Raw genomic sequence first — 27557 nt, 5'->3', positions numbered from 1 at the left:
CATGTGCCGCACTGTAGAATGCCCCTCTTGCTGCTTCCCCTCTGGTCGGGTCACCACCAACAGCCGTAATTTAAGTCACCCCTTCTCGTGTGGCCTCCGCTTAACTCCAGCGCCCCGCTGCTATGCAATTCCACCAATTCACTGCAGCCACACCACACTGGCTCCCTCCCTCCTCCATTGCTATCAGTCCAGGGCTTCTCATATAGTGTCGATTTCCATAGCATTTCAATGTTCACCGCTCACTGCTTCCCCTCTGGTCGGGCCGCCACCTTCTCCATTCCGGGGCAACGTCCTAGCTGGTTTTGCCACAGCAACGTTCCAAACTGCACAAAACCGAAGAGGGGGTGGGGGCGACCCAATCTGTCTCCAGAGTCCTCTGAAGTGCTCCCAGTCTTCTGCCATCTTCAATAGTGCCCAACCCACCTACATATTATGGGCCTGCTTTTTTTTTTTTTTACGGCCAGGGTCGAAGCGAGGGATCGCATGTCCCTACTCCCTGGCGGCCATCTTGGATCCCCCAGTTTTTTTTATTTTTTAACTAATGGTTTCCCAAATTTCTAGTTGGGGGGGTGGGGGGGGCTTGACAAACCTTTGGTTTAGAAATGTCATCCAAATCCATCCAGCAAGTTAAATGCGGTGAGCCTCTCTCAACCTCTCTGCTGCAAAGCACGAAGACTGATCTAAAGGTTTTAAGGCGCAGGGGGCACCCGTATCTGTTGAATATTTTTTAAATCTACTGAAGGGATTTACCCCAAACCAGTCAAAGACATGAAGTCAAGCCTTTCTGATCAAATTGTTCCTTATTTGGTTCAATTCTGCCAAGAGGATTTCACGCTACGGCTGTTCAAAATCTGCACTTTTTCTCTATGGGAAAATGAATAGGTGTGAAACTGCTGCGTTTTGTTTTTCTTATTAACGTTTTCATTTTATAACCTTTTGTTCCCAAATTGTGTAATTTAGGGGTGCAGTGAGGAACTTGAGAAACATTTTGTTTTGGAAATGTCATTAAACTCCATCCAGCAAGTCAAAAGTTATTAGCAGCCAACAATTGTTTTTGCAAAATATCAGCCAAATGATTCCGTCGAAGTCAAAAATTATTAGCAATTCATTTGTCGGGTTTCCAATTGAACTTGATACTCAACTTAAATCTATATGGGATACATTACTCACCGTAATCGTATTTCTGATGCTTGTATCCGCTTAGATTCACATGCTGTGCATAGGCCGACATCTAGTGGAAGCTGCGGAGTATTACAGTTTGTTTTTCGAAACTCAAAAATGGGCGTCGACACAGGGCGTGCCAGTAATACTATCCCTAGTGTGACGTCCTCTGTACCCATGATCCCTCACGCGTCTAGGACCCTCAGATTGTTTTTTTCCGCCATGCTGGTCGGAAGCACTGGGTGGAGTTCCCTGACTTAGTCAGATTTTGCAAATATTGGTATATATTTCCCCGTTTATTCCACCTATACGTCGAGTCTCCGAACATCGACACTCGACGCCGTCGGAGAAAATTCGACCGTCGGACTACAGCGACGGATTTGGGCCTCGGAAAGCCCCTGGCCTCGGCCCGGGCCTTGGAAGTCCTCTGGACTCGGCCCTGCAAGTAGGGAGAGTGGGGGGTGGCACATATCCTACACTCTTATTAATATAGGTACATTACTTATATTCCTACACTCCCAGCCCGCTGCCACAGGGTGCGTATGGAGGGTACCCCTTTTCAATTTTGCCCCAAGTGCAACCGCAAGTATCCTTGGGTTGACAGACACGCCACGTGTAACCTCTGCTTGCCGAGGGACCACCCAGAGGCGAATTGCAGAGCGTGCAGTCGGTTTAAACCGAAGACCCTTAAGGACCGTTCGACAAAGCGTTAGGCCCACCACGCCAGGCGACAAGAGGCCATGGCCGCGGAGGGTGCCTTCAGCGATGGCAGCGACGCCGTACTTTCGGACGGCGAGGGCAATGTGGCGTCGATGGACAGCCAAGCACAAGTCCTCGACCTCGAAAGGTTGTCCGGCAGGGCAGCTATGGGGAAGACCCCCGGCGACACGTGCGCTACCCACACCACTTCCAGCAAACAAAGGTCCAACCGAGACGCCACGCGCACGTCGAGTTCTCGGAAAGAGGCACGTAGAGAACGGTCCACCGAGTCAGTGCTCCTGTAATAAGACGTGCTGCAGCCAAGTGAGCAACTGGGAGCCCCGTCAGGACAGCATTTCCCCCCCATCGATGTGCGAGACCACAAGGGCCTGCACTACGATCCAGAAGTCCTGCAGCGGGATGACGGGTTTGATATTTCGAAGGGTAGAGATTCTGAGCCAGGCTATTCGGGCCTTCTTGGTTATGTGTTTCTGGAAGGACAGGTGCTTTCAATGGTGAAGCCTAAGGAGTTGTGGATCAAATCCTTCTAGACACATATAATTGAGCCATTGGTGGACAAGTTGTTTGTTAGCGGGCAGACCAATGAGGAATTCAGTCATGGATGGGTTTAGGGGAGGCAGTCGACATCCAGCACTGGATGATGGCTATGTAATTGTAGGGTTTTGTCACATTTCTACATTTTAACGAGCGAATGCATTTGTGCTGTTTTTGTGTCAGCTTCAAAAGGCCGAAATATGACATTCTCCTTCCCCCTTCCACACCCCGTCCTCTCCCACTCATTTATTTTCTAATTCTGGGGCAGGGGGGGTTAACCCCCCCCGACCACCACCTTTTACCCACCCACCACCCCCTTCCTAGCACAACACACACTGACTACACACACATAGCCCCACATTCACTTACTTGACACTCCCGTGCCTGTCAGACCCTGCGCGCACCTGTGTGCGGCAGGGGCGTTACAGTTCAATTTAGAAAGACCGCTCTGTGGGGCACAGAGTGCTCTTTCTAAATTGATCTTTATTTATTTTTTAAAGGTCTTTTGACCTACTACCAATCGCAAGACGAATGATGTCCTGAGCGCTATTTACTCTCATGTACAAGTGAGTATATCGTCTGCATATTGGTGGATGGCTACATAAATGTTTTGCCCACCATTAAAAGCCTGCACACAATTAAAACCTTGCTGCAGCCGTTTGTCCTTTCTCAAATGGAAGCACATTAACAGCAGGTACAGCCTGACAGCAAATCGTGAACATACTATTAAAACGTTCCAAACCAGGAGATTTGTATGCTATTTAGAAAACAGGATAACAATGGAAAAAACTTGGAATGTGTATACACTAATTTATAGTGCTACCAGTGCATTCTCAGTTATAAATAAAACGTACTGTAATTTCACACGCACACAGAGGCATTCTTATTCACGGTGAATGGCCCACCACATAAATTAAGTGCCTGATCAAATAGGTATCCTTAAAACAGATGGGGGTGCCACCGACAGGGTTCGCCCGCCACCTGGCCAATTACACATTTGCAACTCGTGATGATAAGATGTGGGTGCTCCAAGCTTTGTAAAATGAAAAAAAATATGACACTCATCTTGGGTATCTGTGAAAGCTCTTCTGTTAGTGAAAGTCTATTTTCAGTGATGGTTACATTGACGTACCTGCTTGGTAACTTCGTGATAAGAATGACTGATGAGTTTTACGTGATGTGATAAAGTGTGTGGCGCCTGACTTTAGAGCAGGGTATAGCCGCCTGGCCTCTTCAACTGGCGTGCTTGTGCTGCTATATCTCTGTGCATGCTGTTCGCTGTTTTGTACATCTGTAACTGTCCTCATGTTCACTATTACATGTCTGCGCTCTGTAACCCCCTGGAGCGATCCTCCATGAAACTGTAACTAAGTAATTTGCTTGCAACAGCGCCTCTATGGCATGCAGTGCGGTTTACAAATTCAAAAAAATAAAATAATGTTCAGTGAGAAAAGAAGCCTTTGGCTCCCATTCCGGGCAGAGGTCAAAACACTTTGTTTGTTGCACATTCATATTTTCATTTCACAGAGTAGGTAGGGAAATGTGAAAGTTATTGTATGAAACAAAACTTTAGTATTTCGAGGCCACGTAGCCAGAACCTGGATTGAAGTATTTGGCGACAGCCAGTACAGATATAACATCCACATGGAACATTTGTTTTTGTTGCAGAAGGACCCAAAAAACAAACCAACAGTATCAAAAAATTACAGATCGATCCTTCCAAGTAAGAGCTTCCAAGTCAACATGCACCCAATTTCCTAGAGTGAGGCATGGCCAAAGGGCATCCGAGACAAGCCCCAACTCCAGATTGGACAGCTCTGCCTGCCTATTTGCTACATCAAACATTCCCTTCTTTGCCATATTACAATTGTGCTGCTAAAACAATCTGTGTAGGACTACACCAGAAGAGAACAATTTACATTACAGTCACAGTACACAACTTGAGTACTTTAGAACTTAAGCAAAAAGGAGGGTTCTTTTGCTGTCCCTAGGATTGGGCAAGCGGGGATGGAGAGGGGGGGGGGGTAAGGCAAGGGCAGGGTTTATAGCGCACACTGTGGGAAAATTAATCCTTTTCTTGACTCACTTTACGCTGTTTTGTATGAAGCTACCTTTCCCTTGTTTTTAAGATTCCACTTATACTAGCTGTGTTCAATATGTTTTACATAATATAACATGAATTATAAAGATCTAAACCCATGTGCAAAACCGTGTCAACAATCACAATGATAAAAAGGTGAAATTCTGTGATGGAAATCCTGACTTGAGGCCCTGCTTGCTTAATGAAATCCACACAATGGTGGGTAATTGTGCATGTGCTTGCTATGAAGAGATGCTTTCCATCTACTCTAGTACCACTCAAGTTATGCAATACCTGCCTGAGCCAGTTCCACGTTGAAGGCCTTGAGTGCAAGAGCAGAGCTGCGGGATTCTGGAGGTAGTAGTAAGGAGCAGAGGAAGCCTTCATGGTCACGCAGCCTACGAAGAGAAAGCAGAAATACATAGATTAGGCAGCACATTATTGCTCACGATGGGAGAAAAACGGACGGAAACACTCGGGGAGGATTGGGTCGGAACAAGACAGAGCTGCACTCCCGCACAAACGGTCTTGCCCGAGCGCCGTTCCTACACGGGGCACAGACCGGACCCCAAGCTAAGAAAGCACTCTACCCCCGGAATGGCATGAATCTCCCAAACACAGTATCTCAATGGGTGCAGTTGAGCGGGGCACGTCTTCACAGACTGCATCTGAAAGTCGTCATTTGCTCAACAGCACAAATTCACAAGAATGCAACGTCGCTAAGCTGAATAAATGCCTCATGCTATGCACACATTTGACTGTCAGGGTGACTATTTTTTTTTTTAAAATTTATTAAGTTGTTTTAATCAAGAAACTTGATTTTTCAACAAGTACAATGAATAATACTTTTAAAACAATTAACAAGAAACAAAATATTGTTTAAAAAAAACATTTAAAAGTCAAATGACATTTAGAGAAATTCATATTATACATGATCATCAAAATGAAAATACAAAAATTTGTCAGGGCATTGACGAGAACCTCAATTAGTAACTTGGTTCATATATTCACTGTTGGTTCATATATTTACTGTGATTTAGTCTTTTATCTTGGAGTTTTAAACTGTAGAGATAGTTCAAAATGGCATACTTGATTGACTGGGTGTTGGAATGAAAAAAATAGCTCCCACAATTTTTCAGTTGTTGTTATAACATAATCTTGTAATGGAGGCTTAAGGTACAAGAGTCTCTGCCTAAGTAGAGATGGACATTCTGCACATAGGTGTTTCATAGATTCAATATCTACTTTACAGAACCTACATGGAAGCTCGTCAACAGTTATTAATTTACGATTATACAATGTTTCATGCGTTGGCCATAAGTTTAAGCGAAAGCGCAGGAAATCATTTCGCAAGCGAGAATCGGGGAAAATCATCAAGTATTTTTCAGATGTGCCATAACGTTTCATGTTAAAGGGGTTATTAACGAATGAGCGGTATTGATTACACACTCTTTTTGTTTGTGACCAATCAAACTCCCATAAGCGCATCTTGGCTTTGTTTGGGTTAGCTATCAAAAGGGATGTAGAAATGCCCGAGTTACTAATGATTTCCTGTGCCTGCGTTCTCCAAGTAAGAGGAAAGACATCTTTTGAGGTTAAGCGGTACTTTGCAATGATGTTAATGAGGCCATTCTTGTCCTCGGCCATCAGGCATTTTCTGTAGAAGGTGCACATTTTCCACTTATGCATTGCATATAAGGACAACAAACCCAATTCATGTCTTATAATACATATTGGTTGAGATGACGGAAGACCTAGCACTCGTTTCAAATAACAGCCCTCAAGTAATGACCATTGTTGGTATGATTTTTTTCAGGGCAGCTTCCATGCCATAGGTTATGACTGGGACAAATTTCTGCTTGTAGTAAGTTATTATAGGACTTATTGAGAACTTACAATATTTAATTTTAATTAGACGAGCCTGTGACACCGCTGTCAATACTTTTTGCTTGACTCTCAATTCGTCAGGATTAGAACTGCAATTATGCGTGACGAAGGTGCCTAAATAGATGTAGGATGGCACTGTGCTGACTGTTCTTAGTTGAAGGGGCCATTGATGTTTGGCGCAGCGTTGTCTTGATGTTCCGAGTTGTATGACTTTGTTTTTCATTATATTAACAGTTGTACAATTTGCTACTGTGTATCTATCTAAGATTTGCAATAAGACACAAAGGCCATTTGCAGTCTTTGAAAGAAGCACCATGTCATCTGCGTAAAGCAAATGTTTGATGTGGGTGTTGTTGATTTTTGGCGAGTCTGTGGTAGCAGATTCAAAGTCCTCTCTTATGTCCGAGATGAAAAAGTTAAATATCGCCGACGCCAATAGACAGCCTTGCTTTAAGCCACGAGCAGTGGTTATTGGCTCAGATAGTAAGCCTTCGTGGTTTAGTCTAATTTGTATGGATGTACCAGTGTGCAGCCGGATGATCCATTTCAAGACATTCCAGGGACATCCTCTGACCATAAGTTTGTTGTATAAAATTTCACGAGGGATGGCATCAAAGGCCATACGAAAGTCTATGAACGCCATGTATAGTGCTTGTTTTCGCTGGCGAGCATGATGAATAATTGAGTTCAGAGTGATGACATTGACCGATGTACCCAGGCCTGGTAGAAATCCGGTTTGAAATGGATCACGCAACTTGCACACATCCAACCATGTGTTGAAATGTTTCAATACCAGGTGGGCGAAGATTTTGCCCGGACAATCAAGGAGGGCAATAGGGCGATAAGATGAGGGGTCTGCTCTATAGCCCTTGTTGAAAATTGGGATTATGATAGAACATTTCCATGAGTCAGGGATACTGCCCTTGGCAAAAATATGAGAAAAGATTATAATGAGTATAGAGGACCACTCATGGGGGTGATCCTTAAGCATGCCATTATCTAGGCCATCTGGGCCAACGGCTCTGGAACAACTCAGATTTTTAATGCATAGAAGAATATCTGCATATACAAGTGGAAAGGCATGTGATGTTGCCATGTTCAGTGAACTCAAATGAAGATCTGGGAAAAGGGATTGGTACAAGGTATTGAAATGCTCACACCATTTATCATTGGTTACAGCAGACGCAAGTATAGCTGCTTGCGATTTGAGGGTGGCAATGTTCAAACAATTCCAGATACCACTAGTTGATTTAATAAGTATCTGTTTCAACATGTCTTCTCCGTTCTTTTGATAGTGAAGAGATCTCTCACTTTTTAACCAACACCTGTAAGTTGCTTTCAACTGTCTTTTGACCGCGAGTCTGTTGGCCAGGGGTTCGAATTTTACATTGAGTATATCTTGTCTAAGTTTGTTTTTTTTTGTTGAAGAACTGGATTATATGTATGTTGATGCTTATATCTGATGTTAAGATCTGGCAATCTAATCTGCTTGAAGAGCTGCATCATACCGACATAGGACTTGGGGGAATTATCAGATAGAGAATTGAAGCAACTGGTCAACACATGATTGTAGTGGGCTAATTTCCTGGGGATCCATTGCAAGCGGGAGCCACTATTATTCACATGTAAAGCAGATAAATGGGTGGATCTGTAGCAGGAATGTTGGCCGGATGGCAGCTTAAGCAGCATAATTAGCTTGTGATGGTCACTAGCAGAAGAAGGTGTTACATGTAGAGACTCAACCTGGGGAAAACATTTTTGCTGATATAAATGTAATCTAAAGTGGCCTGACGTGACGGGTACTCCCAGGTTGAGCGGCCAGGCACATCACCGGCACAGTGTTGTTGACCATGATGAGCCCTCTTTCTCGCATGGTTTTGGACCATATGAATTCCTCGGGCGTATGGTTATTATTATCGAATGGCATAATGTGTAAGTTTAGATCTCCAAGAATAATGGAGCACGTGATGCTGGCATCAGCAGCTATAATGTCAAGATGAGAGGAGAGGCAGGTGAAGAATGAGTCGACTGTTATATTTTGTCTGCTCCAATATATATTTACAATGGCTAAATTCAGATCACCTCGAGTAAGTTTCACGCTCTGAAAGTAAGGAGATGGAGAGGTGTATTGTGTAATACTGAAGCCACAGTCATGCTTAATGGCTATGAGTAGGCCGCCAGAGGGGCGCCCCATTGACTTCTTGAGTGCAGGTGTTGAGACAATTGCATGTGAGGCCCAGCATGGGGTCTCTGTAAGCCAGGTTTCCTGTAGGATCACTAGGTCATATTGGTCCATATTGACATCTATTGAATTTACCAAATGGGTATGACCTCTAGTGTTCCAACAGAGAAGGGCTATTGCGTGCAAGTCATTTTCTTGTTATGAATGTATACCATATTCCTGTGCACCTGGGATTCTTGAGACTTGGGGAAATGATTGCGGTTTTAGTTGCATCATTTTGTCGGGACTGATAGATTGAAATTTGCAATTTCTCCAGTTTTATGGGCCCTCGGATTAGATTCCTGGGATGAAATAAAGCCCATATCAAAGAAGGCCATCCTCACTTGCCAGAGTAGATTAAACACTAGACCTGAACGAACATATATTCTGACTTCCGCTGGATCATGTAGATTCGCAAATTCCAACAATTCTATGTCAGTAGTAGAAAGTTCTTTCAGCTGTGGCACATCAGAACAAATGTTCAGAAAGCTTGTCCTGTTGAGAACATAGCTGGGAAATGGTGATGCGCGACACTTTAAATTAAAAGAGTAGAGTCGCAATTAGCCTGGGGTACGCAAATGTTGCGAGTTCGTAATTGCTTTGTGGGCCTGCGGATCATTAGTCCTATTCAGATTTTGCTGGTGAACCTGTTGTTCATTTGTGGTAATAAGTTCCTGTGATGCAATGCACATTTTAGGCAAGTTAGGCACTAGAGGGACTCTGCAGTCCCTATCACAGGATTTACGTTCGTTCATGTATGAGTCAATGGACGATTTATTGTAATCTTGTACCTCTTGCGGCCGAGCCGTAATTATAGAATTTGGTTCACTTTGGATGTGACTGGCACAGTTGGAAACCGCCTCAGAGTTTACTTGCGCCTGCGGCAGGTCTGATAAGGTTGTCAGAGCGGACTTATTCAGGGCCTTTTTGGGGGTCAGATTGATAGGTAGCGGCTCAATCAGGTCTTTCCAGGGGAATGGGACTAAGGATAATGCCTTCGATTTGTCTACCGTTTGGGGTGGCGAGATAACTTGAGTGATTGGTAGTGAGTGAATAGTGTAAGCCTGGATTGAGGCTCTTATTTCATCTCGCAATTGGGAAATGATAGACTTGGTTTCTTGCCGCAGGCTAATATTGGGTGTTGGGGATGTGGATATGACTGTGCTAACAGGAGCACACAGATTAGCCATTGCGGTAGGAACATTTGTAACTGGAGTTGGAAACATGGTGAGTGGCATAGGGTTCGGGAAGATGGTCTGTTTCGCAAGAGCCACTAGATCATCAAGTGGCTTGTATGCGGCCACTGTTGGGATCTTGGCTGTGGAGTCGACAACAGGAGGGATATTTGTAGGCGGCTCTAGTCGGGTAGGGATTTTGACATATTTGCGTACACTGTCTTTGGATTTTGGACAGTGATTTTTTTTTGGCTTGATTTTTTCATCCTTTTCCAATCTTTTCTTGAACGTTGAGCTCCTATTACTTTATTTGATAAGGTAGCCGGTGAATGCGTGAAAAGCTCAAATATGTTTGTTGACTTTTCGGTGATTACTTTAGGGTTCTGTGATGGACCCGACTCAGTCACTGACTGGATTTCATCAAGATCTAGCTGGGGTTGAGTGGGATTATGCTTGTTGGGCCATTTGTGCACTACGGATGGTAATTGTGCAACTTTGATAAGTAACTGTTGTGTCACAGTGTCAGCCCCTACGACATTTGGTTCACTGGGTGGTAATGTTAATAATTGCATTTCCTCATTATTGATGCTGGCCACGGGCCCAGTACATGAAGTTTTATCACAGAGTTGTTCTATAAGTTTAGTTTGGTAAGAAACTTTATGGTCTAACAGTTCGTACAATTTTGCAATAGTTAATAAGGCGGTATTCATTGCACTCAGTGTGTTATTGAGCGCCGGGGCCTCAGGAAATGAGTAGCTTTTATCTTGGGGTTTGTGTATAAAAAAATCTGATGGGCGACCCTCTTCATGAAATCTGGTTCGCAGTGGTGTGGGTGCAATGAACGACAGAGACTCGTTGATGGTTTGATTACGAGTTTTGTCTAATACTGGGGAATGAAACAGAATTCAAGTGATTGGAATGTGAGGAGGGGCCAGGGATAGCAGGTACTACTGTGTCATTATGTAACTGATCCTCTTGCAATTGAATTAAATCGCCTGTGTTCGAGTATATGTGTAGCACATCGGTGCTGGGACAGGATGAATTGTGGGAAAGATTCATGGATTCCAGAGTGTCTTCGCCTACTTCTCCCAATACTCGTAATTGCTCATACGCTTGCCGTAGATTGACCTGGGCAGCTACAGAGCACTGGATAGGTGCCGAGGCCAATATTGAAGTTATTTGCACATGAGGTAGATTAATGTTTTGTGCACTGCTAATCGCCAGTGCTTCGAAAATGGGAGAGCAAACTTTCTGCTTATTTACATTGGAATGAAAGGTATCATGTATGTCTCCTGATAGACATGCGGACTCTAGTGTAGTATCTGTTACTTCCGTGTGACTGCTTGTAGTTAGGACGCTTTCAGTAGAGAGATACAGAGTTGGGGTGGGTTTGGGGGAACAAATAGGGACAGAACAGGTAGGCGGGATGTGTGTTGGGTGTTCAGGCTGAGGCGTTGCGGGAAGTGGGGTCTCTATGACGATAGGGGCTTGCGAGATCGCAGTGCCAATTTCTGTCGGAGTTGCCATGGGCGCGGCAGGTGGGAGTAATGCTCTATCTGTTGACATTTCACTAATTGATTGGGAACGGGCAGAAGCTGATCGCATTACTTGACTTTGGGAGTTGGGGGGGGAGGGGTGGGAGTGACAAAAGGCAAAACCGACTGTTTTAGGGAAGGACGGGGGACAGCAGTGAGAAGGCCCAGAACCACGTTCGGCATGCCTGTTTTCAAAGTTTTTTTCATTATGACCATTGTATTCGACTGTATAAGAATGCAAGCTTAAAAGAACACACAATTACAGATTATACAGAAATGAATAATGGAATTAAAATCGTATGATAATCAGCAAATTTCTAAAATCTATATGACATAGAATTTTAAAAGGTAAAAATATGTTTACTATGATTGCATCGCCTTGGGAACACCCGATGGCTTGAGGAGCAGCCTTAGTCCGTCTCTCCTCCCCACTGTCCAACTAACAACAACAATAGTCACCACGTTTTACCTCCTTAGTGGACCAATCACGGCAATACCTCCTGAGCCAAACAGCAGCAAAACAAAAAGCAGTGCCCTTTACTCAGCAGTCGGGCTTAACGCCGCAAGGGTGGCTGGGGCGGGTTTTACAGTCGAGATAATGTCACGTGACAGCTCACGTGACCGACGCTGGGCCCCTCCTCCTCCAGGAAGTAGTAACAAGCTGGCAAGAGTTTCAGAACACTTGCAGTGCCAGTAACAGGTAAATCCAAAAAACGAACGTTTTGGGCAAAGTTCCTTTGAGCAGCAAACACCTATTCTCGACTATTCTGAAAGAGGAAAGAAACGGGCGCCATACAAATGTGCATTGCATGCTCAGAAGGAAGACACGTTTGATTTCCTAGCACAGATATGTTTGATGAATTGGTGGTAATTCTTATGTTCCCAAAATGCACTTTGTTTGTATACAAAGCAGCCAGCATCCCATGCACTTCATTGGAGAAGGGGTAGGAGCCGAATGTGACATGTGGCACATGCCACAGCGTGCCACAGCATGCCACCAATCTCTGGACTGGCTGATGGAAAATGTGCAGTTTTAAGAAGTTCAAACATATTGTACAAGTGAAAAATACCCTCTCAATCATTGTGGGATTGTTTTATATTGAAACACTTTCAGCAAATGCATAGTTTAAGTACTTATCATGCCACAGCATGTCACCAATCTCGGTACTATCTGATGTCAAATTTGCTTTTTAAATGACTTTTAAGACATTAAACAAGTGAGTAAAAAGCTTCACAATCATTTTGCGATGTTAATAAATCAAATAAAAAAATAAAAAATGTGGATTCTGACAGCAGCCTAGAACTTTCAACCCCACGCACTGTAGTCTGCAGCTCTACAGGTGCACCAACGCTTTATATTGGAAATCTTTGGTGCTAGTATTTATGACCTATTCAAACAGCAGGGCCCCACAGTCCCTTTTCAGTGTCAATTCTAACGTGGCATGCCACCTAGATATGTCTTATATCTCCTTCAAATCAGTGTTTTCATTGCTTCAAAATTACTTCAGGCATCTCACCTCTTAGTCTCTTGTCTTATGTTTCATACCTTTCAGCAATTGAATGTTTGGAAGCACTTGGAACTCCAGCATGCCACAGCATGTCACCCCTCTCGGGACTAGCTGATGTCAAATTTACTGTTTAAATGACTTTTAAGACATTAAACAAGTGAGTAAAAAGCCTCACAATCCTTTTGCGATGTTAATAAATCAAATAAAAAAATAAAAAATGTGGATTCTGACTGCAGCCAAGAACTTTCAACCCCATGCACTGTAGACTGCAGCTCTACAGGTGCGCCAACGCTTTATATTGGAAATCTTTGGTGCTAGTTTTTATGACCTATTCAAACAGCAGGGCCCCACAGTCCCTTTTCAGTGTCAATTCTAACGTGGCATGCCACCTAGATATGTCTTATATCTCCTTCAAATCAGTGTTTTCATTGCTTCAAAATTACTTCAGGCATCTCACCTCTTAGTCTCTTGTCTTATGTTTCATACCTTTCAGCAATTGAATGTTTGGAAGCACTTGGAACTCCAGCATGCCACAGCATGTCACCCCTCTCGGGACTAGCTGATGTTAAATTTACTGTTTAAATGACTTTTAAGACATTAAACAAGTGAGTAAAAAGCCTCACAATCCTTTTGCGATGTTAATAAATCAAATAAAAAAATATAAAATGTGGATTCTGACAGCAGCCAAGAACATTCACCCCCGTGCACTACAGTCTGCAGTTCTACAGGTGCACCAACGCTTTATATTAGAAATCTCTGGTGCTAGTTTTTATGACCTATTCAAACAGCAGGGCCCCACAGTGCCTTTTCAGTGTCAATTCTAACGTGGCATGCCACCTAGATATGTCTTATATCTCCTTCAAATCAGTGTTTTCATTGCTTCTAAATTACTACAGGCATCTCACCTCTTAGTCTCTTGTCTTATGTTTCATACCTTTCAGCAATTGAATGTTTGGAAGCACTTGGAACTCCAGCATGCCACAGCATGTCACCCCTCTCGGGACTAGCTGATGTCAAATTTACTGTTTAAATGACTTTTAAGACATTAAACAAGTGAGTAAAAAGCCTCACAATCCTTTTGCGATGTTAATAAATCAAATAAAAAATGTGGATTCTGACAGCAGCCAAGAACATTCAACCCCGTGCACTACAGTCTGCAGTTCTACAGGTGCACCAACGCTTTATATTAGAAATCTCTGGTGCTAGTTTTTATGACCTATTCAAACAGCAGGGCCCCACAGTCCCTTTTCAGTGTCAATTCTAACGTGGACTGCCACCTAGATATGTCTTATATCTCCTTCAAATCAGTGTTTTCATTGCTTCAAAATTACTACAGGCATCTCACCTCTTAGTCTCTTGTCTTATGTTTCATACCTTTCATCAATTGAATGTTTGGAAGCACTTGGAACTCCAGCATGCCACAGCATGTCACCCCTCTCGGGACTAGCTGATGTCAAATTTACTGTTTAAATGACTTTTAAGACATTAAACAAGTGAGTAAAAAGCCTCACAATCCTTTTGCGATGTTAATAAATCAAATAAAAAAATAAAAAATGTGGATTCTGACAGCAGCCAAGAACGTTCAACCCCGTGCACTACAGTCTGCAGTTCTACAGGTGCACCAACGCTTTATATTAGAAGTCTCTGGTGCTAGTATTTATGACCTATTCAAACAGCAGGGCCCCACAGTCCCTTTTCAGTGTCAATTCTAACGTGGCATGCCACCTAGATATGTCTTATATCTCCTTCAAATCAGTGTTTTCATTGCTTCAAAATTACTTCAGGCATCTCACCTCTTAGTCTCTTGTCTTATGTTTCATACCTTTCAGCAATTGAATGTTTGGAAGCACTTGGAACTCCAGCATGCCACAGCATGTCACCCCTCTCGGGACTAGCTGATGTCAAATTTACTGTTTAAATGACTTTTAAGACATTAAACAAGTGAGTAAAAAGCCAAAAAGCCTCACAATCCTTTTGCGATGTTAATAAATCAAATAAAAAAATAAAAAATGTGGATTCTGACTGCAGCCAAGAACTTTCAACCCCATGCACTGTAGTCTGCAGCTCTAAAGGTGCACCAACGCTTTATATTGGAAATCCTTGGTGCTAGTTTTTATGACCTATTCAAACAGCAGGGCCCCACAGTCCCTTTTCAGTGTCAATTCTAACGTGGCATGCCACCTAGATATGTCTTATATCTCCTTCAAATCAGTGTTTTCATTGCTTCAAAATTACTTCAGGCATCTCGCCTCTTAGTCTCTTGTCTTATGTTTCATACCTTTCAGCAATTGAATGTTTGGAAGCACTTGGAACTCCAGCATGCCACAGCATGTCACCCCTCTCGGGACTAGCTGATGTCAAATTTACTGTTTAAATGACTTTTAAGACATTAAACAAGTGAGTAAAAAGCCTCACAATCCTTTTGCGATGTTAATAAATCAAATAAAAAAATAAAAATCGTGGATTCTGACAGCAGCCAAGAACATTCAACCCCATGCACTACAGTCTGCAGTTCTACAGGTGCACCAACGCTTTACATTGGAAATCTCTGGTGCTAGTTTTTATGACCTATTCAAACAGCAGGGCCCCACAGTGCCTTTTCAGTGTCAATTCTAACGTGGCATGCCACCTAGATATGTCTTATATCTCCTTCAAATCAATGTTTTTGAGGGCCTAATTCTCAGAGGAGCTGGGAGGACACGTCCTCACGCGTCCTCTGCTGCTCCCGTAATGCGCGCCGAGCGCGCGGGGGCGGCCCTAGTGTCCGCGGCCGAGATCTCGCGAGAGTTGCGGCTCTCGCGATATCTCTACACACCTCCCCCTGATAATGCAAAGGCAGTTCATTGCAATACATAGTCATTGTATCTCACCGGTCTTCTGTGTTCTCTTCTTGGCCGGTCACTTTTCTCGCTGTGGGCATCCTGATGTTCCAGTTCTCGTTCTGCTGTGGGTGCATCCGGTTCCAGCTCTGTTTCTTCCCTTTCTCTGTCATCATTCTCTGGCTCACGTTCTTCTTCTCGCTCGTGGTCCATTCCTCCTTCCGCCTCTGATCTCTCCGGGGTCCTTGCTCTCTCTTGTCTCTTCTGGAATAGGGCTACTCTTTCCAGGTTCCAAGTGCGCACGTCTTCGGTGCGGACGTGGTTGGTTCCTCTGTGAACCACTTTTATGGGTCTGCTGAACCGAGAGCCCGTGATTTGATCCTTTGTCGGTAGTCGTATTTTGATCCAATCTCCCTCTCTAACGTCTGACGCTTGTTTAGTCCTTCTTCTTCTGTCACTCCATGTTTTCATGCGTGCTTAGCTGTTTTCAATTCTCCACACCACCTCTGACATGTCTACTTCTTCATCTTCTCTTACTTTGGTCAACCATGGTGGTATAAGCGTTGAAGCTGCTCTACTCCCTCTCAACATTCGAAACGGGGATATTTGAGTGATCCCGTTGGGAGTAAGCCTGTGGGCCGCTATGGCCTCTTTAGTTGTTTTGAGCGGGTCCATTCCGGAAGCGGTTGCTAGCTGGATAGCACCTTTTATAAACCTGTTGGCTCTCTCTACCAGCCCATTGGCTTGGGGATGATGCAAAGCTGCTTTCTTCTGGTGTATGTGGTGCTTTCTCAGGAATTGTTCCATGTCTCTTGAAATTAGTTGTACTCCATTGTCCGTTACTACTTCGTTGGGGAGTCCTTCCCTTTGAAAAATTTCGGTGAGGACTTTGATTACTGTCGCGGTGGTGATGTTTGGAACAAACTCAGCCTCAACGCACTTTGATAAGTAGTCCACTAGCACTATGCCATAGCGATGTTCGGGCGCCATCGCCTCCAAGGGTCCTACAAAGTCTATACCTACTTTTGACCACACAGCTTCTGGTACTTCTGTGGGAATCAGAGGCGCCTGTCTGACCTTTAAGCGCTTGTCACTGTTGAGGCATTCATGACATCTCTCTATCATGGTGCGAATCTCTTGATCCATGGACGGCCACCAGTAGGCTTCTCTCACTCTGCGACGGGTCATAGTGTTCCCTAGGTGGCCCGCATGGGCTCTGCAGAGAATGGTCTTCCTCATACCTACGGGTGGGATTATCTGGTCCGTTTTCAATATTATTCCATCGGTTTCTGATATCTCATCTGCCACCTTCCAATAGGGCCTCATGCCTTCTGGCATCGCTTTTTCATTCGGCCACCCTTCCTTGATCCACTCTCGTATTCTCGCCATGGTTGGGTCCTTTCCGTCTTCTTCCAACCAGTGCTTCTCACTGAGTTCCAAGTAGTCTGGTGCTTTGAGATCTGTGATGGATGCCACGATGCATTCCTCTTGTAGAAATGTGGTGGCCTTGTCTTTACCCTCTGGCAATCCTGACATGCAGTCTGCCTGCGAATTCTTCCATCCTGAGATGTGCTGTACCTCAAACGTGTACTCCTGCAGTTTGGCTGCTATGCGTGCCAATCTGGGTGTTGACACTTTAGTGCCTCCTGGGCTGAGCATGTGGATGAGGGGTTTATGGTCGATTACCAACCTAAATTTTGTGCCCCACACATATGTTCTGAAATGTTCTACCGCCCATGCACACGCTAACATTTCCTTTTCTATGGTGGAGTAGTTTTGTTCGGCCGAGGATAAAGCTTTCGAGGCAAAGGCTACCACATGTTCCGTGTCACCTTTCTTATGCGTTAGGACAGCTCCTAATCCGTACGCACTGGCGTCTGTGGTGATGACTGTACCCCATTCGGGGTTAAATGGTTGTAGACACGGCGCTTCCATTATGTGGCGTTTTATGATTTTTACCGCTTTCTTTTGGGGTTCTTGCCACGAGTACTCCGACCCTTTTTTGAGAAGTTCGCGGAGGGGTGCTGAGGTTTCCGAGAACTTGGGGATAAATTTTGCATAGTACTCCGCCAGTCCAAGGAATGACCTTACTTCATCTTTGCTGGTGGGTTCCGGTGCTTTAATTATGGCTTGCATTAAATTTTGTTTGGGACTTATCCCTTGCTCGGATATTTTGTACCCTAAGTACTCAACTTCTTTCGCTTTGAATACGCATTTCTCGTAGCGTAACCTCACCCCCGCTTCTTGCAGCTTAGTTAGGACTGTTCTCAATGTGGCATTGTGTGTCTGTTCATCCCTTGCATAGACAAGGATGTCATCCTGAAAATAGGCCACTTTTTTGACTTTCCGTAGTAGGACATCCATCATTCGTTGAAAAGCCGATGCAGCAGAAGATAAGCCGAATGGCATCTTGGTGAACTGATAGGTGCCAAACGGAGTGATGAATGCTGTGAGGGGTATGGATTCCTTGTGCAATTGTATCTGATGGTACGCGTTTCTCATATCCAGTTTTGAGAATATTTTGGCTTCTTTCATCATAAGAATCAGTTCATTTATGCTCGGTAGCGGGTAACTGTCCGTAATGACCTCCAAGTTTAAACTGCGAAGGTCAATGCAAACCCTTAGCTCTTGTGAGTTGGGTTTCTTTATGAGCACGACTGGGCTCAGCCACTCCGAAGCTTCAATTTCTTCAATGACGCCATCCATCCTCATTTTGTCCAATTGACTCCTGAGTGTGTCTCTCGCGGTTGCTGGTACTGGTCTCACGCGATGTTTGACTGGGACCGCATTCCTTTTGAGCATTATTTTGTGGACGAAGCCTTTGATATGTCCCGGCTCCTCCGAGAAGAGTTTAGGATAATCACATTTGACTATTGGCACACTCCTCCCGCAGACAGAGAGTACCTGATCTTCTGTGCTGGGATCCAGTTTGATTTTCAATTTATCTTGGTCGTCCCATCCTAATACTGCCGGGCCTTCTTGGCTGAAATATACTCAGGTGGTGGTTTCTCTTCCTTTAAACTCCACCTTCCCATTGATATAGCCCAGTAGGTCAACTGACGCCCCTCCAAAAACCGTGGGTTTGTGCCGTGTGGTGAGCACTCGAACCTTTTCCGTCCCCAACATTTCTTTGTATGTGCATAGGGCTATTATGGTGAGGTCAGAACCTGAGTCCGCCATGACTTTTGTTTCCACCCCGTTGATTTTGATTATGCAATGGGGTTTTTCTCTTCTGGCCCGTGTACTGTTCACCATGATGACTGTGGGTCTCCCTTCATCTTCCGAGGACGAATCTCTCTCCGTGTTGCGATCCATGTTGACGTTTGCGACTTTCTTGTTTCTCCACCGACACACAATCGAGAAATGGCCAATACGTTTGCAGATAGAGCACTCTTTATCTCTGGCTGGGCACTCCCTGTCAAACGCCAAATGTTTCGTGCTTGTACACCTGTGGCATTTCAGTGGTTCTTTCTTGCTACATTTTTCTTCTTTCGTGTTTGATACCTGTCTCTCTTTCTTCGGGCGAAACGCCACTGCTTGTATTTCAGTGGAACTATGGCTTCCCGTGAGTTCTTTTCGTCTCCCAGCTGTTTCTTCGACTGCTCTGGCAATCTCAATCGCTTTCTCTAGCAGCAGTTCCTTCTCCATAATGAATTTATCTTGCACTTTCCTGCTGTTGGTGTGAACCACCAGCATGTCGCAGATGAGGCTCTCGGCATTGTTACCAAAGCTGCACAGCGCTGCCAATTCCCGCAGCTTGGTAACGTAGTCGTCAACGGGTTCCGAGGCTTCTTGTTTGCGGCTATAGAAACATATTCTGTGCAGAAACGTGTTCTCTTTACTGGCAAACCTTTTTACAATTCTTCTTACAGCTTCCTTGAAGACGTCATCGTTGTCACCAACCACCGGGCTCGGGGTGAGACTTTCAAACACCCTCTGTCCTTCTACACCTAGGGCGTTAAGTAACATTGCCCTGCGCCGTGCCGCTGAGAATCCTGCACCGCCCACAGCCTCTACGTACGTCTTAAATAAGGGTTGCCATTGCGGCCACGGGATGGCAGGTCTACCTGGAGTTTGTAGGAAGGGCGGTGGTGGTGTCGCGCCTTGCATGGTTCACGTGGGTTGTAGCGGTGATCCTCGTCGCCAATTTATGTTGTATAATAGTTGTAAGGATGACAGGAGGCGTCTTAGTTATTGTGATGTCCTTTATTCAGCATACGACATCAGTTGTCACATATAGATGTATATGTGGGGAAATCCAACTGGACAACGTGCCTCTTAACTAATGTGTTGCAGCTGGGAGGCTGTCTTGTCTCTTGTTAGGCTGAGGGCCTAATTCTCGGAGGAGCTGGGAGGACACGTCCTGACGCGTCCTCTGCTGCTCCCGTAATGCGCGCCGAGCGCGCGGGGGCGGCCCTAGTGGCCGCGGCCGAGATCTCGCGAGAGTTGCGGCTCTCGCGATATCTCTACACAAATGTTTAGGGAAGGACCAGCCTTCAAAGAGGGGGAAAGTTTCACAAACTTTCTCTGTGGTCGAAAAGATTTCCGGACCGCGTTTGCACAGTACCTTTAAAGTTAAGAAGAGCTGTAGCTGAGGCAGTTGTTCCTGGCAGTTCAAGCAGACCTCGCTGTTCCTCTGCTTCAGTCGTAGGGACAAGAAGGAGGACGTCGGGAGGTTCCTGCACTGCCCAGGGACGAGGCCACAAGCTTGGCTAAACGTCGGTTTAAGGTATGAGTGCCTTAAAGAACACAAACTGGTATCCTTCCCACTGGCTATCTGGTTTTCCACAGCACTCTGTAGAAAAATCAACCAGGAGGGGACGGTTTCCAGGTGGCTTGTGAGTTGGTTGGTCCCACCAAATTCGAGGGAAAGAGTTAACCTTGATGGGCTTCTCTGTCGATGGGGTTTCAGGCAATTCAGACCTGCAGCAGGGCTTCACCGGTCGTCCAGGAGTTGCAGAAGTCCTCTTCCTTCAGCTCGTCTTCGGTTCTTTCGTTCCAGTGGTCGACTCTGCTTTCTAAGTCCCAGAAACCTGCTTTTAAACAGTTTTCCCCCATTCATTCCAGCCTGGCTGTCACTCACACAGCAGGGTGGCTGTCGTTGCCGGACAGCCAGCCAGCCAATCACGTCAGAGTGCATTCAGGTCTCCTAGGAGACTAAGCACAGGGAGTTACGGGCACCTCCCTCACATCCTGTCCACCCCAGACACTGAGGCGCCAGAGGAGGGCTTCAGCACTGTAACCCGCCAAAGGACAACGAACAAAGGGACCAAACCTGGTTAAACACAAGAAGGACCTTTCCTAAAAGAAACGGCAAAAAATGTGGACCGGAGTCTGTTTTTACAGATAGGTCTTGGGCGCCATCTTGAAAAACATGGCTGACCCGATTTTTTTGCTACCGTTGTTCGTGGTCTGGTAAAATCATGATAGTTTGATCTAAACCACTGCCACCAGCCATTTAAAGTAGGAAAGGGTAACATTTGACTGTTACATGAGTGTTTTGACTCAGGGGATGCTAGGCAACCCCTCCAGCACTCTATAGGAAGATTCTGGGTCAGTAAATATAAAGACCAGTAAAGTCAATTTAACTTTACATGCTCTGGGAGACAGTAGTCAGTCCCAGAGAAAGTGTTTAAACCCTGGGGAGTCTGAAAGACACCCCTTTGCCACTACACTGAAGGTGTTGTGTGGCACAAAGAAAAAGATGATGCCTATGGAGTTGTTTGAAAACACCATAACCAAAGAACACAAAAGTAAAACACACATCAAAATACATGGAAGAGTGGGAAAAAAAAGGCTCACACTCTTCCCAGGTAGAAAAATCAAATCCTAGAAATCCAGCAAAGTTGCTGGGGGTCTCAAAAGGTAAGGGAAATGAGCACATTTTGAGAATTCTCCCTAAACACAGAGGAGGAACAAAGCCTCATGGACAAGGAAGTAGGAGAGTTTCTAAAGAAAATGGCGATAAGGCCAGCGCAGCAGGTGGTGCAACGCTTCCTAAGCAATGTCTTACTGGTGAAACAGAAGCAAAAGGTCAGGCCGGTGATAATCTCAGGCAATTTAACGCCTTTCTCGTGTACCGACACTGCAAGATGGAGGAAATCCTTCTCTTCAGGGACATTTTGCAGAAAGGGCACTGGCTAACCTGCACAGATTTGAGGGATGCCTATCTAGCAGTACCCATTCCTGAGATGCACCAGCAATTTTTAGAATTCCTCTGGTGATGGCAAAGGTGAGAGTTTATGCGTCTCCCTTTTTGGACTAACTTCAGCACAGTGGTGCTTCACAAAGCTACTCAGGAGTCAGACTGATTTTATACATCGAGGATATTTGTCTCATGGCGCAGGATCCAATGCGGCTGCCAGAGCAAATGGTCCCAATGACGGGTCTCCTAGAGAAACTGGGATTTCTCATCAATTGGGAGAAATCCAACACCAGGCCACAGCAGAGAATGGAGTTCCTGCGGTTTATCACAGACTCAAAGCTGGGGCACTGTCTCTGCCCCTGTAGAAAATGAACAACCCTTTGAAACATCACAGTATTGACTTTCCATTAAAGACTAAACTTTACTTGACAGTCTTATGTTTGCTCAATCACCTCTTCTGTTTAAAAGTTCTTTTAACTAACTGATCAATTTCCCATCAATCATATGTTAAAACAAGTTGCATTTGTCAGTAATTTTACAGTCACTTATCTAAGAAGGAATCTGCTGAACCTCCAAGGGAACCTGACAGCAGATGCGGACACTAAACAGGCAGACAACACACGGCGGATCCCTGCTGGAGTTGGAGGCGGTTCATTATAGGTTTTGTTCTTCGCTATATCCTGTTCGAGATGGAGTCATTCATTAGGAAGCTACAGCGAGACAGTGAAAGAAAGAGGAATTGGGGATGAGGAATTGTGAGGTGATAGGACCATAACGTTGTGATTCATGGACTAGGACAAGTGTCATGCCTGTGGGCAATAGAGTTTCAAACTGCAAAGAATACATTGACAGAAAAGGTTTTTTTTTATTTTTGTTTAATGTTTTTTTTCTTTTTAAGATTGCTGCTTGAGTTTCAATAAAGAAGAGTATGCATAATACGAGCCTCTGTGTCTTTAATAGAATCATGACTTTCCTGAAAGAAAGTATTGACAATTGGGACTCTACCACAGTACAAACTGCCTCAATGGAGTTTACCATTAGACAGCATTTCTGGCTAGTCCCTTTTTTCTGGCAATGTATTCCATATCGTGTCATGGAGTCCCCCCTACATTTCTCTGTCAACAGAGCTGCCAAGTGTCCCTAAAATCGTGAGAGTCTCTAGCAAAAGGAGACGGACACCTGCAGTCTCATATTTGAGCAGGATTTTCTTTCTACATTTGCAAAGATCTTCAGCTGTGCCTCAGACAGTCCCTTTGTTTGTGGCAACACTGGGTTGAAGTAAGTAACACACTGCTGAACACAGCACTCAACAGCACATGCTGGTCTGACTTGGGCTAAGCTGTGTCCTGTACTCCTCGACTGCTGAATCTCCAGCTGATCTCAGTGGCAACTTTGGATACAGAGGGATAAATGGGATAGATAAAATGATCATGTGTGTAATTTCAGCACAGGTGGTGTGCGAGAGGCTACACAACCCATGTGATGGTCTGACATATATATTCTGGCACACAAACATGACTGTAGTGTCTGACAGGACATATTCTTGCTTTGCTTCTAAATATTATTAGAAACCACATCCTGCAGTCTCATATGAAGCACAGTTTAGGGTTTCTAAGCCAGATCTTTTGTTTTTTAATGTTACATCAGGAAAGGAGAGGACCTAGCAATTCTCTTATTGATTTCATGTGCAAGTTCATCACTACCAGGTCGGTGCTGCAGACCCCAGTCAATGTCAAGGGATAGGCTTCACGGAGGGACTACTTCACCTTAATGTCTACTTTCCTTAAGCCTCAGCCGAGGAAAATCCAGACGCTTCCCAACAGACTGGTCGCTGTGGCTCATATGTCTCACACTCTGCCCGACCTCTATTGTCCTTCAAAGGCATGCACGAAATGGACAACTGCCCTCAGGGCCACAGCTTTATGGAAGAAATGGCAGCAATTATATGGCTTTTCCCCTAGTCCATGTTGGCAAGAGAGTAACAATATTCTTATACTGCAGGCCCATGTGAAATATAGCTTTCTCTTAAAATCTATGTATCATATGTTTGTCCTTCTGTAGGCTGTTGGTTTCTTGGAGTCATAGATGTGTGTGATGTGTTGCATTTTGATAAGTTGTTCATTTTGTGAGGCCCATTGCTTCCGAGTCACATTTTACATGTTATTGTGTGGGATCTCAGTAGTGGGTCAAAGAATAGAAGAAAAGCATGACAGGGTTTAGTTAAAAGCAATATTTCCAGAGACACATGGGCTAGATGGAGCCTGGGGTCCCCTGCTATATTAAACAGGCCAGGCATTTCAGGAGCCACATAAGGAAAGAAGGAAGGCCCTTTACCCTGGAATAGGGGGTGCAGAGAGTGGGGGCTCCCAAAGCATTGATACGAACAGAAATGCGACATTCACAAATAGAGTGTGAGGTGTTCCTTGGTCTGTTGTAGTGTCGTCATGTCCACCTTTACATTTTTCATCACCCTATCATGATCGTGATGGACCCAAAACCCCTACTCCCAATTTTCCAAGGGTCATTTCTGCGCACACCACTCCCATTAGAGCACTTGATTGCAACTGTCAGATTACATGGTCACTGTCCATTTCAATGCAGTGGCTGGCAACCCCATGGACTACCTGCTGGGTTATCCAGGTCTTCGGGCGTCGACATCGGAGGCAGTGGAAGTTGAGGCGAAAGCTCTGGTTAGCATGGTCAGATCGATGACTCCTCTAAAATATTTATCACTTTGATTGTCCTGCTGCTATTTAAATACGTTTTCAGCTGTGTGCACATCGTGATTGTCCTGCTGGTGTTTAAATTCATTTTCAGCTATGTGCACATCTTGATTGTCCTGCTGTTGTTTAAATTCGCTTTTAGCTGTGTGCACATCTTGATTGTCCTGCTGCTTTTTAAATTTGTTTTCAGCTGTGTGCCCATCTTGATTGTCCTGCTCCTGTTTACATTTGTTTTTAGCTGTGTGCATAACCTGCTTTTCATGAGAATGTGTTAACAAGTCCACCCCTCTGTACTCTGTCTAGTCTGCTACCGGTTCCCTCACCCTTCCTCAGTCCCATTGTCCCTCTGTGCTGTTATTCCCCTCAGCCATACACCCACTACGTCCCCTTCCTCTGCATGTTCACTGTTTTTCTGTGCATATTACCTCCCACAGCTCCCATTGTTTTTCTCCCAGTCTTGTTCCCTGTCTCCCCCCCTCTACCTTCTGCTCTCGCTGCACCTCTCTGGCCTCAGCCTGGTTAAGTGTACCTCACTCTCTGCAGTTTGCTCTGGCGCTATCTATCTCTCCTATCTTCTCAAGCTGCTTCTCTATCTCTTATCCTTCACCCCTTACTAAGTCTGTCAGGAAGAACCTCAAGAAGGGCATACTGAGCTCTACCCCAGGCCTTCCAATTGCAGTCACCTATGTCATTGCCTCTGTCAGAGAGACTCTCACAGACATACTCTGTCGTTCCCTCACCTGTCCTATGGACTCTCCATATGATTGCTCTTCTCTCTCCTTTCTCTTCTTTGCCCATCAATGGTGGCACCCGCTGTGAGGTCTTTCTTGCCCTCTCCACCTCCAGGGGCATCATCAATGTCTACTGCAATGGTACCATCATGGTCTAGGGTCCTCAAACCAACCTTCTACTCTTTCATAGGCTCCTCCCCCGCCTTATCAACCTCCCTCCACCTTTTGCACCAGCTCCTTCAGCTGCCCTGGCTCCCATGCCAGCTGTGCCCACCTTGGCTCCCTTGCCACCTCCTAACCACCCTTCTACCCTCGCCATGGCTTTCTTGCCACCACCCCACACATTGACAACCCCATCTGCCTTCTCCTCTTGGGTGAACCAGTCACCCACTAACACTGTATCTGGGGCTCCCTTGCCCCCTGTGGTGGCTCCCGCACTGGCTCCCGCCTCACCCATTAAGGTCCCGGCTCCCTTACCGGCCTTGGCTCTTCTGCCCCCTCCACCTCTGACCTCAGGTACTATCATCACTTAGGGGGGCCCACTGTCCCCTTCTCCCCCCGTAAGTCTTTCACTGATTGCAATCTGCTCCACATTGCCATGGTAAGCACTCGCTCAGCTGTCAAACACTCCTCTGACATCTGCAACCTCCTTGATCTCCTGGATTGTGATGTTCTTGCCATCACTGAAACCTGGTTCAGGGATTGCTCTGTCACAAGTTTTGACACACTTCTCCCAGAAGGCTACACAATACTCTCTCTTCCTAGACCAAACAGACCAGGTGGGGGAGTAGCATTGATCTTCCCTGAGTGTATCCCTGTGTCTGTCATTCCCACTCAGGCCTACTCATCCTTTGAGTGCCTGATCTGCAGGCTGTCCCTCACTCCAAGCTCTTCACTGCTGCTGTCCACCTTCCATCGGCCACCTGGTCAGCCCCCCCTCTTCCTTTCGTAATGGGCTGACCTGGCCTCCTCTCTCCTTTCCTCCTCTTCTCATCTCCTCCTACTAGGTGATCCCAACATCCATCTCGACTCACCTGATTCCTTAAGACCTTTATTTAACCTTTGGGACTCTCCCTTTCTTTCCATTTTACCGTCTGGCCCAACGCACAGCGCTGGCCACACCTTGGATGCTCTCTTCTCAACTGACATTCCGCTATCTAGCCCTCTCACTACTTCTCTCTCCTGGACTGATCATTTTCTCCTCTCTTCTCACTTGAAGCTCTCTCCTCCCGCTGCATAGGTAAGCCCGGCACTGCCTCCCGTCTACAAGGTCATCTGACCCATGAAAAGAGTCTCAGTAGCTGCCTTTGCCTCCACCTATTATGCTCCTTCTACTCCTACGACTGACTCCCACCCTGCCACAGCCCTCTCAAACTTTATCCTCTCTGGTTCCAATACTCTTTATATTCTTGCCTCTGTCATGAGGGTACGACTGAAGCCTACCAAAAAGTGCAACTCTTGGTATGACTCCAAATCAGCTTCCGTTAAACACAAGAGCAGGGCAGCCAAATGGAAATGGGATTCCTCTGGCGCACCCTCTGACAAACTGGCCTGCCGCCTCCTCCAAAGGACTGTGCATCTGCTCCCAGAAAAGAGTCTTCATACAAGCCTGCATCTCTGCGGTATCCAATAACACAGACACACTTTTCAAAGTCCACAAGGAATTAGCCAACCCTACCGCAGCCTCCTCCACCACCTCGCACCACCACCTCGCACCATCCACCACACATGACACAAAGTCAGGCACGCACACAGTGTCAATGAAAGGGAAGGGGCGCCTGAAAGCAGACATGGATGCGTGTCAAAGGGCAAAATAACACATATACTGCATAGCACCTGCATCACACACAAGCATGTGACTGGAATAGTCCTTCCACAAACATGACTGATGCCAATACACAGATGGCACGTAGTATAGCCATAGCAGGTTGTCAACCAGCCTCAGATGGAAGTTGAATACTACTGACCATGGGCCATGTACAATGCATGTCAGATGACATTTCATGGAATTCCCTATTAGAAAACACACATGTGTCACAGGGTGCAACAACGCTAGGGTGTTGTAATACAGTGAGGGCAGGCATACGGATTCAATAATGCTAGGTCACATTGACATCACGCAAGTGAATAGGCATATTGAAGGGGATAACAGGGTTTAGAAGTGTGTGGGTGCAGTGCAGTACATGGGTACGGCCTCAACTACGAATAAAAACACAGATCCAGTAATGTCAATGTCGTGGCCTGATGGCAGTGTAAGGGTAAGTGCCGTCATCATGTATAAAGTGTTGGTAGTGGTTGTATGGATACAGTAAACCCCA

At 45.4% G+C, this 27557-nt stretch overlaps 1 protein-coding gene across 5 annotated transcripts in view; it reads right to left on the bottom strand.

Moving 5' to 3' along the window:
* The window catches only part of NDUFAF6 (NADH:ubiquinone oxidoreductase complex assembly factor 6), a 526077-nt gene that overhangs the window by 316792 nt on the left and 181728 nt on the right, over nucleotides 1-27557 (bottom strand). For 4 of the 5 annotated variants that reach the window (XM_069621387.1, XM_069621385.1, XM_069621386.1 and 1 more), the window contains exon 2: nucleotides 4794-4893. In XM_069621387.1, the coding sequence (XP_069477488.1) occupies nucleotides 4794-4893 (100 nt within the window). Of the gene's footprint in view, nucleotides 1-4789; nucleotides 4894-27557 lie in introns of all 5 variants that reach the window. The other variant, XM_069621389.1, reaches the window with a different exon arrangement.

Source organism: Ambystoma mexicanum, chromosome 5q (assembly GCF_040938575.1).
Source record: "Ambystoma mexicanum isolate Mex_15411 chromosome 5q, UKY_AmexF1_1, whole genome shotgun sequence".
Classification (NCBI taxonomy): domain Eukaryota; kingdom Metazoa; phylum Chordata; class Amphibia; order Caudata; family Ambystomatidae; genus Ambystoma; species Ambystoma mexicanum.
Note: the sequence above shows the minus strand (reverse complement) of the source record. Positions and strands in the feature narration are given on the sequence as shown.